We start from the raw sequence: 12,306 nt of genomic DNA, 5'->3' as shown, positions 1-12,306 counted from the left end.
TGTGAACTGATTTATGTGCTCTGTGCTATGTGATCTATGGGCAGGCTGTAAAAATGAAAGCTCACAATGTGAAACATAAGCCATCAATTTTAAATCTGTTTGCATCACAGTGAAGTCATCATCCACATGGGGGGTGGGAAAGGTGGGGGGAGATGTACCAACTGTGCTAACATACTGTAGATGAAGGATGAATGTTGTTGTTTTTATTATTTACTTGGTCTTGGGGTAATGTTGAAAACTGTTTGTGGTCAAATTGTTTAAAAACTTGGTGTTGGTGTTTCATCTTAGTACTGCAGTGATTTCATGTTTTGAGTCTCTAAGGAAGCTAGAATACTAGAAATAAACAAAGTCAGCTTTGTTTTACCTTCTAGCAATATAGTTTGAGTTGTTTTGGGAAAAATCCACAGGTTTTTTGTCTAGTGAACTGGCCCCCATAGTTAATTAATTAATTGCTTACACTTATGTAGCGCTTTTCTGTACACTCCACTAAAAGTGCAGTTAAGTCAGTAAGAATGGTTCTAATGAGGAGTCATCTGTGGTACCTAGGGAAAGGCAAAAGGGAGTCCATCCGTCAGTGTGGTCTTTACAGCTGTGCACAGTTCAGGATATGCCTCTTAGCTGATGGATTTGTTATCTACACTTTTTCAGACACTCTCTTGGTAGAGCATTCTCAAGTTAACTACAGTATGCTCTTCTACTGTGTGGGTTTCTGTGTCTTTTCGATTCCTACTTTGGGGAATTCAGGAAGATGCTGGTTCTCTTTCCCTATTTCAGGGGTCTCTGGGGCAACACAACATTATTCCTCTCTGGCCAAATTTAGTCTCAGTGGAACCTTCTCCCAATCTGGTTTGAGGTTCTTTCATGGTTGTACTAGCAGTGGCACAGACATTTGAAAGCCTGCTGCCAGGGTGCTGGTCAAACCAAAGAGACTCTTTAAGAATTGAAGAGGACTGAGTTTCAACGTGGGCACGGTGGTATTTATATTTGATTAAAATAAATCTGTACAAAATTTATTTTATATAAATATCTATTTAGAGCACTGGCTCATCGCTTTAGTTCAATTTAGTATAAATACAGCTGTATGGAAAATAACATGCTTTCAACACAACAAAGTAATAAATACGTTTTTTTTGCAAGCATGCTTTTTTTCATTTTTTTCTGTCAATAGTCTCTCTTCTACAATAGACGTCCTCTCAAAACCCTGTTGCTAGGGCTGCTTTTCTTCACCCAAGGATCTTTCTGTCTCACTGTTTTTCCTCTATTTCTTTTGCTTCTCACCTTCATCTTCCCGACAGTCAGTGCGAGCCTGGTAGTGCTCTTCTGCCAGTCTGAAGTATCTGGGCACTTATTGTTCTTCCTGCTTTACACTATTACCCTGTTGGGTGATCACTAAGCATTTTGGGAGCTATACTTTATCCTTGCCTTTTCTGGTAACTCTGCGGCATCTCTACCTCCTGCCGTGCAACAAAATGCAAGCACAGATGCATATCTTACTATTTATGTATCCATCTATGTTTCTAAATACATAGCTCGAAAGAGAGGAGCATTGATTATATGAAACACTTCTGTATTTGGTTGCTTTAGGTTTCCAGTTGCCTTTACACATACAAACATCAGCTGCCAGGTTTCAGCTTGCCTAGCACTCTGTGTTTTTGCACTCCTGCAATTCACTGTGGGTGTACGACTTTCCCATTTTCAAAAAGGAGGGGTCAGTTCTTAATGGTGCTGACATCTACAGCTTTACTGTACTGTGGACTGATGTTAAAGTTATCCTGATAGAGCCTGCCATCATTGCTTTCAGAAATGGACTACTTGTCAAATCGAGCATTTAGTTCTTCCAGATACCAGACACTAGGAGAGCAAAAGAATCATGGTAAGGACAGCAGTAAATGAGAAACGAAATTAATTAGTAAAGATTGGTAAATCCAGCATTCCAATCAGTGCATACTTGCTGTGAACTGTAGAAATTATTTACACACAGTGTAAAGGCCTGAGAGGTGTATTTTGTTTCTACTCCTTGGAATATCGGTATAACTAGACCTTAACATTAACATGGTTAATATGTTAATATGGTTAATTTGGTTGTGTTTGCCAGCAGAAACCTCAAAATATTTGTTTTGTTTTTTTATCTTCATGCATGAAGCAGCTTTGAAATGTTTTCTGTGAAAACAATTCTAGTATGCATTCTTTTAATGTTTAAAAAATAAGAGATGTACCTTTAGCTAGATAAATTAAGATGTATCCCATTTCTACAGTACAGTTAGACCACACATGCAGATCAATACTAATTGGCTTGAAAATTCTATACGGGAAGTGAAGACTCATCCAATATCAAAAGCACAGCACCAATTGATGGCTTTATTTGTGGCAGTGAGAATCAGGGAATGTGTTTTACTTTGAACTTGTCCAGGTATCATGAGTTTAGAATTGTGTTTTAACGATTAAAAATCTGAAAAAATATTACTAAATAATGTAAAGAATGTTTGTTTTGTATGAATGTATAGTTACAGTGAAGTACTTTAGCCTATCCAGAATAATACTATATTGTTTTTATCTTTAAGGGTTATTGTTGTTTGCATTTGTAAATTATTTCAATTATTAGAACAAAATATTATTATGCATGTTTAAATTTCCATTGAGTTTTGTATTATGCCAGCAATTAAACTACTTGCTTTTTTTTGCAGATTAGATATACTATCAGTAACTATACAGTATATCTGAAACTATATATCTATGTTTATATTTATATACAGTAGATATAAATAAATATCATCAACACCAAGTCACAAAATTATCCATCATGCAATTTTAGTATATACTGTATAGTATATATCAGTAAAATTAGGAAAATGACTTGGAGTTGTGCTTTCACCACATTTAACATTTATTTTATTGTTACAACTGATTCGATGTATACTTAAAAAAGGCAGAGCAACATCCATGTACAGAGAGTGGGCTCTTGCATTTCTCATATATTGAGCTTGGCTTGAGAGCTGAAACATTTCTTTTTTTTTTGCACAAATACTGTACATTCTCTGACATGGATCATCAAGCCAGACACTTCTTTACAAAGTGGAAGTCTAGGATTCAAACAGTGCTTTAATATCAGTCAGGGAGTAGACATCACCTTTAATAAAGACTGGTGCTTGCAGTAACCTTATAACTTGAAGAGGTCAGGTCATTGTAACCTCAAGAACACCTAGCTGACTTCATTCCATTCACTGAAGGACATATTGTTCTGTGTGCAACTGTTCACTGTGAAGCCAAGCACCTCATTTCTGAAGAATTATGTTACCTTCATGTAATGATGAGAGTTTGGGGCCAGAAGGCCAGAAGCAACAAAAAGTAGTGGAGATTTAAATCCCAAGTGAATAAATATTTTAGATATCTTTTTTTTTCAGTTTTCTTAAGTCTTTTAGTTTGTCATCGACTTTGTTATTCTTCTCTGTGGTGTAATTTTGTACGCAGACCTGAACAGAGATTTAGTTGGCAAATGAAAGACAGGTATAATTTATGTGGTTTCTGGGAACGTTAGGTTTGTCATTTCTAATTGTTTGGAAAGGAGAATAAAAACCACTAGGCTGAACATTACAATTTATTTCACAGGATAACTACAGAAGTTTACTGCTAGTTTAATCATATTTAATAGCAATAATAATAAAGATTGCAGTTTAAGTATAGTTCTCAAATTACAGTGAAGCCTGGGTCTTTCAAGACCTTCCACTCGCTGTACATAAAGGGTTAAATAATAATAATAACCATTCAAAACTCAAGGGCACTGCACAGAGTGATGAAGAAGGAAAAGATAAAAAATGCAATAAAAAGTAAAGACAAATGAAACAAGAACATACAGAATGAAATGTAAAAGGGCCTAGGAAAAGAAGATTTTGTCTGTTAAAGAGTCTAAAGAAAGGAATTCCATAACGATTCCATAGCAGCACAGAAAAAGCACAGTCCCCAAGATTTAGTCCTAGGTACAATGAGCAAGGGACCAGCTTTAACTGAATGGAGGGAGGAAGTGTAAATTTGAGGGAGTTCAGAGATGTATGATGGAGTCAGATTATGTAGAGCCTTAATGTCAGTAACAAGATCTTATGTTAAATATGTGACTTTTTACACAACCAATGTAGAGATTTAAGTATTGCAGTGATATATTATCCAATGATATCCTTTAAATACTTTGCTCTTAAGCTGTGTGGCTGCATTCCATTGTTTATTTTACTTGTTTATTGGCCTCCTGTCCTGTGTTTTTATCTGAACTGTTAACAACACTATGAGCTGCCCAGTATTTATACTTGGGGATTTTAGCATTCTTTTTGACTCGTTGGCCTGCAACTTTACTTCTGATTTTTTTTTTTTATCCACTTCGGACTGCCTTGATCTCACTCAACTGGAAAATTGTCCCACCCATGTCTGTGGTCGCACCCTTGATCTGGTCTGTGCTTCTGGCCAGATTGCTGATCATAAGGGAGTGTTATTTGATGTCTGTGTTCCCTTTTCTTTAGTGAGATGAACACACATTTTGTTTTAGACAGCTGAAATCTTTGAACCACTCTTGATTTCTCTAATGCTATCCTTAATTCCCTCCTTGTTCATCTTTGTCAGCTGACCTAGTCAGTAATTTAACACTGTGTTAACCTGTAATTTGGATAAACACGCTGCCCTTAAACCTCACTTAGTTTCTTTCAAGAGTTTCTCTCCATGGTATACACCTGAATTTCTCTATGTGAAACTCACTGGAGAGCGTCTGGAGAGCTTAAGTAAAGTGTTCTAGTGGTTCACACTCAGGCACATAATGAACACCTGCAAGTTTACAGAGCTGCTTTTTAAATGAGGGTATATTCTTTGTTAGCAGCCTGCAGCACAGTGCTTTTTTCAGCATACAGTATTTGTAATGAATGGCATAGTGTGAAACCCTTACCAGGACTAGTAGACTGAAAATGGATGAACTTAGTGTCCAAAATTCATTCTTCATGAAAACTTGTGATAAATGTTTTTTTGTATTGCATTTTGTGGAAATTCTGAAAGCGTGAAAAGTGATGTAAATTTACAGTGGTTTAATTAAGACCATGGGTTACCATGATAGCAGTACCATGTCAACATTGGAAGTGATCGTATTAGTCAGAAGACATCAAATCCCTTGTTATTTTTTTATCTTTTTTTTTCAAATTCTACCTAACTTGCATTTGATCTGAAATATATTGCTTGAATTATTATGTGTAAAGAGAGAGTTTTGGTCTAATCCTATGAAAAACTAAATAATGATTTTTTTTTGTTTATACAGTCCCCAGGCTTAGCTGGAACCCATACTTTAAGTTGTTCTTGCTGTTGACTTTTGATCCCAGAATTTGCTCAGAATCCATTTTTGTGGACATATGTTTTTTTTGTGGTCTTTTTAGGCAAAGAAAAACTTTTTTTTATAGAAGTACAAAATGGTTTCTAGTAAAATCTCTAGTAAGTTACAGTATATGAGTACATTCTGTAATATCTCACAAAATGTGAGTGGTTTGATGAAGCCTATTGTTTTCCTAGAATAGCAAATATCCAGTTTTACTATATTGCTCTAAGGCCCTATTGCGTATCTGTACTCTTTTTATTAAATTGCCTTTCAGAGAAAACAAGAAAAGAAGTAATGGCCAAGGGCTCCAGTGGAATGGAAGTGATCTTGTCAACATTAGAGGTAATTTCCTCAAATTAGATCATTGTAATGTGAATGTTTGACCTTCATTTTCCTTTGAAGATTAAAATATTAGAACCTTTTAAATGTCTTCACTCATTAGATCTACCGATTAGTAGATCTAATTTACTCCCTATTTACTCACGACTGCACAGCAAGACACAGCAACAACCGCATCATTAAGTTTGCCGATGACACCACTATAATAGGCCTGATCAGTGATGATGACGAGTCCACTTACAGGGATGAAGTTGTTCAGCTGCTTAGGTGGTGTCATAGCAATAACCTGGACTTGAACATAAAGAAAACGAAAGAACTAGTAGTGGACTTTCGGAGACACAGGCCATACACTCGCAGCCCACTCAGTATTGATGGAACGGAAGTGGAAACAGTCACCAGCTTTAGGTTTTTGGGAATTCACATCTCTAAAGATCTAACCTGGACTGTGAACACTGACTCTATCATGAAGAAGGCTCAGCAGCGCCTTTATTGCTTGAGGTACCTCAAGCGATGGGGGATACCAATACATGTGTTAGTGAACTTCTACCGCTGCACCATCGAGAGCGTCCTCACCAATGGGATCACCGTGTGGTATGGCAACACCTCTTCACGAGAAAGAAAGGCACTGCAGAGAATGGTCAATATGGCCCAGAAGATCATCGGCTGCGGTCTCACCGAGATTAAACAGCTCTATGAGGACCGCTGCCATGGTAGAATTCTGGCCATCACAGAGGACAGTCACCACCCCGGGCATGAGCTCTTCACCCCACTGCCCTCAGGCAAGAGATATAAGAGCATACGGACACTTACCACTAGATTCTTCAATAGCTTCTATCCACAAGCAGTGAGACTGGCGAACACATTTAGCCATCCCCCTCGGACCACACCTACACCATCACCATCTACCTCTTTATGATTTCTTATCTATTGCACATCTCCAGTCATTGTTTACACGTCTGTATTGTTTACATTCAAACTGTCTACATGTTTGCTTGCACATTGTCTATTGTTTGTTTGTACATTGTCTTGATGCACTGTTTGCTCTTTGTCTTTACACTTGTTTTACAATCGAGAGACTTTCTGTAAGTAAGAATTCCATTGTACCAGTACCGGTTACATATGACAATAAAGTTCAAGTTCAAGTTCAAGTTCATTAGTGTTGGAGTAGTTTCATCATTAATTGTTTTATCATCTAAAACATTTTACATATGTTTCCACAGAGGCTAGGGCTTAGTTTTTGACCCCGTTTTATGTGTTGAGATGCAAGTTTAGGGATCAACATTCTGTGAAAAAGCAGTGCTGAACTGGCCCATAGCTTTGCAAAGGCTTGCCAACTTAAAACAAAGACTTCCATATGACTAAAACACTTCTGTTAGAGTGAAATATCGAGATATTGAATGGTATAGCTGTTATTGATCTTTTATGATATTCTTTCCATTCACATGCAGTAGCTTTTAATTTACTGATATTCTGAAAGTTGTCACAGTATAAGAAAAGAATCTGAGTATGGTGGTTGCACCATCATCCAGTTATGTCTCTTTGTCTGCAATATGACGTTTTTGTTTTTTTTCCCCCATGAGGAGAAAACAAATAGAACAAACATACTCTTAGTGTAGAACGTAAGTGAATCAGAACACAAGAAGACAGCACCCCCAGTCCTGTGTGTAAAGACTGAGCAAGGCAGCCGCATTTGTGTTAGTGTGGTGAATAAAATACACTCAGATTCTTATTTATAGTAAGTTGTATCATCTTGTGTTTACATTGAGATGTCTTAGAATGAAGTAAATTTTTTACTAATATATTTAAATTACATTATATTTATATATAACATTTGTTCATATATGTAACATGTTCATTATTATTATTATTATTATTAATATATTGAAATATATTTCAATAATGTTATAATTTGTGTAACAACATTATGTTCATTTTGTGTAAAGTCTATATTGATACATGATGCAAGTGGTGTCTAATGTGCACGTTTCACTGAAAAATCCTGAAAAATTGATCTGAACAGGACTCAGGATAACATTAAATAAACTGACTTTACTTTTTGTTTTAAATGTTTAAAATTATTATAATTTCTTTAATGGAAATACTCAATGTAATGGATAAAATGTCTCTTTTTATGAGATCCTGAACATTTTTCGATTCTACTCACTTTAATCATTCAACCTTCAAAATATTTTCTCATTTATATTTATTCAGTACATTTTACATGTATTCAATAGGCACACGCTTTTGACCAAAGAGACTTACAATTTAATCTGCTTAAAATGCAAACGGCAATTTAAACAGTAGCATTAAACAACAATAAAACCACAGAAAAAGTAAGCATGGTGTTAATTAAATGTTAGAATGTTACACAGTGCTAAGCAGTCAGCACTCTTCAGTATATATCGAAAGTCACCATTATAAGTTCAGGATATGTTCCTAAATAAAATAATTGATAAAGGGGTATTGATGTCCATAAAGGATGGTGTAATTAGCATAAGGTATGTTCCCAACATACACAGCTCAGACACTTGTATTGACATATAATGTACAGTACCTATAAAAAAGTTTTCACAGCCAGCAGTTGATTTTCCAGTCATGGTTAATGCATGGTTGGCTAGATTAAGATAAAGTATGCACATTTGCAATTTGTTTGCTTTAAAACTTCTAACCCAGTAAGGAAGAACATGCAATGGCCTGTAGTGTGGTGTGGTGTCATGGCATGCCACACCTCCTGGTGCCCACCCACCACTGGCTTTTGGTACTTTGCAAAACGACATACATTATTTTTATGACGTATTAATCACATCATGTACAGTACAGTAGGTACTGAAATGTGGTTTCTATACATTGCCAGTTTAATTTGACAGCATAGTATGCTTCTTGGTGTTTGGGGGAGATCTAAAACACAGGCATGATTTTTGTCTTTAATAGAGTACACGGGACCATCAGACTGTACTGAATGTTCTCTGCATTCTAAATGAATTGGTCTCATTGGGTAAGTACCGTACATACAATGCAAACCAGCTTTTACACAAATCAGATGGTTATTTGATCACTTACTGAGCTTTCTAACCTTGTGTATATAGACATTTGCAAAATAAAAATCAAAAGAATCTTTGTATGCAAAACACTGTGCAGTACAGTGCAGTGTTTGAAATAATTACTGAAACACTGGAAAAAGTGGGTATATAATGCAAGTTACACATTGTAGATTGATAGTGTTTGTGTAATATGCAATATTTTAATTATTTTGCATGGTATCAATGCCAGGCCTCTAATATTCCCTTTTAAATGTATTTCAGTCTAATTAAAATATGCAAGTCTTTATATTTGAATTGCACTTTGTACCAGAATCAGAGGCATGTCTCACTTGAAGGCTATTTAGTTAACTTGGTGTACTGCAGATGTGATTGCATCTGCTCAGTTTGACCCAATGTTTCTTATTCCAAAAGTATTGCTTGGCATTCAAAAATGTGAACTAAAACAAAATAGATGCTCCTACATGGCTATGATGTACAACTACCTGTCCCGAACTGTACGTTTTTCTTTATTTTTAAAACTGTCCACAAAAAAAGGAAATAGTACCTCGCAGATGTAACCCACAGATTGCTAGAGCTTGCATTCTCAGTTTGAGTGATATGCTTGTCCCTCGACCTGCCTTGCTTTGTTTGCTTGTGTGATTTCTTTATCTGCGGGCAATTTCTGGGAAAGCTTTCAGACCTACTGGTGGTGTGATGGCAGATGTGTCTTTGACAGGTAGTGGCAGGAGAGTTGGAGTACTGGTGTCGAAGGGAGGAACCAACGTCCTCCTGCAGCTGCTGCTCAGTGCCAGCAAAGAGTCCCCCCCCAGCGAGGAGCTCATGGCGCAGCTGCACTCCATCCTGGCCAAAGTGGGACTAAAAGGTAATGGAAAATTAGCTTTGGAAAAGCATTCGTAGATCATGTGCAGAAGCCCTGGAAATAAAGATACTGTATGACACAGTAATTGCACTGAATGAGTGAGTGTGGACCAAGTGTGAACTTAAGTACAGCAGTGTTACCGGTCACAGACATAGAACTGAAAATACTGATGAAAGCTCAAAATGGTTACGAAATGACAGGGCTGAAGCAGCAGCAGCAGTAGCTCTCTATCTGGATGGGTTTAGTTGGACTTCAGGCTTAATAACATACTGTAGTACTTATATGTTCCTTGATTAATGCGTGATCTTCAGGTTTCAGTGTAAGTTTCATTATGCACAGTTGACATTTATATTGAAATCAGATATTTTCAGTTCACCGTTACCACTATGGTAAATGTTGCAGCTGAGTTGCAATATTAAGTTCTTACCTTACCTTCTTCAATCGCAAGCAATTGAATTACTATTAAAATGTACATTTCCTTTTTGGTTGGGGAATTTGAAATATTAAAAGGATGAAGAATCCCATTCCTAGCAACTCCAACCCTAATGTTTTATCTTCAGAAGATCTTGTACTGTTTGAAAGAAGATCCCGTTTAGTTTTCTTGAGGGTTAAAGTGTTCATCCAAATGAAGTGTTACAGTGAACTCTAGTGGATATCTTGTAACATTGCAGTCAGCTACAAAAGCTTCTCCTGATCAGCTGTATTTAATGGGCTGATATTCTGTACAAGAGTATGCTGTTCAGCACATCTTGCTTTTTTGGTTTCTTGTGGGTTAAGAATATTAAGTCCCATGCATGGGTATGTCATTTGTCCTTAAAATAAACATAAGGTAGCTTTTAATTTTTTTTTCTGAATTAGTTTTTTGACCTGAGACTCTAGCAATATGAAGGGATTATGATATAATAATTATCTAACTCGACATTGTTTTTGTTTGTTACTGCATTCTGTCTCTTGTCTTTTAAACAGATAAAAAATTTGGCATCAAGGCCAGAATAAACGGAGCACTAAATATAACATTAAACCTTCTGAAGCACAATTTGCAGAACTACAAGCTCATTTTGCCATGCCTGCAGGTTTTGAGAGTATATTCAAGCAACTGTAAGTACTGTATGTCAAATTTGTAAGTACTGTATGTCAGTGTCTAGATATTAAATGATTACTATTTTTTCACAATATTACAGAGTTCGGTCAAAACAGTATTGTTTTCTTTTTTAATTCAGCTGTGAATGCAGTATCATTGGGCAAGAATGGCGTTGTGGAGCTGATGTTTAAAATAATTGGTCCCTTCAGCAAAAAGAATACAAGCCTTTTGAAGTACGTATTAGATTCCCATGCTACAGTGTATGATAATTAAAAAGTGAAAAGAGTTTCACGCTGTCTCAGTGAACAAATCTCTTTATGCATCCAGTGAAATGTATTAACGTTTATTTTCTATGTAAAAAAGCTTTTAACTTTTTAAATGCCAATGTTTGTTTTAACAGAGTTACCCTGGATACTTTAGCAGCTTTGTTGAAGTCAAGTGAGTATCTTAGGTTTCATTTTCTTCAGCGTTTTGTCAATGAAAAGATGTGCCTCTCAATAATCTGCAAGGTTGGCTATGTTTACATATGTTCAGCAAAATCTTGAGCATTACACAGAAAATTTGCCCTGCTCAATGTGCAAGACAAGCACAGACACAACAAAAACTGGAGCACGAATGCATAGTAATTTCTCATGCTTTAAAGATTGCACAACATGACTAAAAAGCCTAGGTTTTGTGTTTGGCAACAACAGAAACTGTGAGTTAATGTTATAAACATTAGCAGTAGATTGTCTGCCGAATACAAAAAAAAAGACACAAATTCTATTTTTTTAATTCTTTCAGGCAATAGTTCTTGCCTTTCTCGTGTGATTTTTAAGAGAGACAATCTGCTTGCTCATCACACTACGCATTTGACTTAATCAGTTATTCTAGAAATATTTTAGAGATAATATGGACGCTAGCTCATTTGTATTTTCTGCTTACATCATTTCACAATATAAAAAAGAAATAGACGCTCGTGTCCCATTGATAGTAAATTGATTAATATAAGCAAGCTTATTTTTAGCATAAGTCACTGCAACTTGCATTGTTGGAGTGAAATCTTTGATTTGTCTGAGAATTACTTGTATTGATAATCTTATTACTTTTACGGAGAATTGTGCTTTGTGTGTGTGTGTCTTGTGTTCCAGAAACGAATGCACGAAGGGCAGTAGACAAGGGGTATGTCCCTTCGCTGCTGGCAATTTACCAGGACTGGCACAGACATGACACCCGACACAGGCACATGCTCATCCGGAAGGGCATTTTGGGCTCCATCAAAAACATTACGAACATCAAGCTGGGTAGGAAGGCATTCATTGATGCAGATGGCATGAGGATTTTGTACAGCACGTCTACAGTGAGTTTACTACGTATTTGAATATTGGGGTCAATCATTTCTTTTTTGGATAGCCTTAAGTAATGTATTTGTGACATTAAGGCAAATGTATGTGACTAAGGACTTTGTTATTACAATTATTGTTACACCAAGGTACTGGCTGCAGGTACTGTATGTCATCCTGATTGTTATCTAAAGGGTAATTCCTTTGCTATCCTTTACTCCCCGCTGTGAACTATGTAAATGTGAAGCTGGGAACGTGCCTGGTGTTGCATTAGGGTCAGGCTGCCAGAAAACATTTAAATCAGTAAATTATGTAACAGTTTATAT

At 36.3% G+C, this 12,306-nt stretch overlaps 1 protein-coding gene across 2 annotated transcripts in view; it reads left to right on the top strand.

The window, feature by feature from the left end:
* The window catches only part of agtpbp1 (ATP/GTP binding carboxypeptidase 1), a 73,790-nt gene that overhangs the window by 18,234 nt on the left and 43,250 nt on the right, over positions 1-12,306 (top strand). Inside the window, exons 1-8 of one of the 2 annotated variants that reach the window (XM_015362184.2) lie at positions 1,768-1,873; positions 5,613-5,680; positions 8,609-8,672; positions 9,434-9,580; positions 10,544-10,675; positions 10,798-10,891; positions 11,059-11,096; positions 11,789-11,997. In XM_015362184.2, the coding sequence (XP_015217670.1) occupies positions 1,804-1,873; positions 5,613-5,680; positions 8,609-8,672; positions 9,434-9,580; positions 10,544-10,675; positions 10,798-10,891; positions 11,059-11,096; positions 11,789-11,997 (822 nt within the window). In that variant the 5' untranslated portion in view covers positions 1,768-1,803. Of the gene's footprint in view, positions 1-1,767; positions 1,874-5,612; positions 5,681-8,608; positions 8,673-9,433; positions 9,581-10,543; positions 10,676-10,797; positions 10,892-11,058; positions 11,097-11,788; positions 11,998-12,306 lie in introns of those variants that run through there. The other variant, XM_015362177.2, reaches the window with a different exon arrangement.

Source organism: Lepisosteus oculatus, chromosome 3 (assembly GCF_040954835.1).
Source record: "Lepisosteus oculatus isolate fLepOcu1 chromosome 3, fLepOcu1.hap2, whole genome shotgun sequence".
In the NCBI taxonomy this organism is placed as follows: Eukaryota; Metazoa; Chordata; class Actinopteri; order Semionotiformes; family Lepisosteidae; genus Lepisosteus; species Lepisosteus oculatus.
This window is presented reverse-complemented; position numbering and strand designations above follow the sequence as displayed.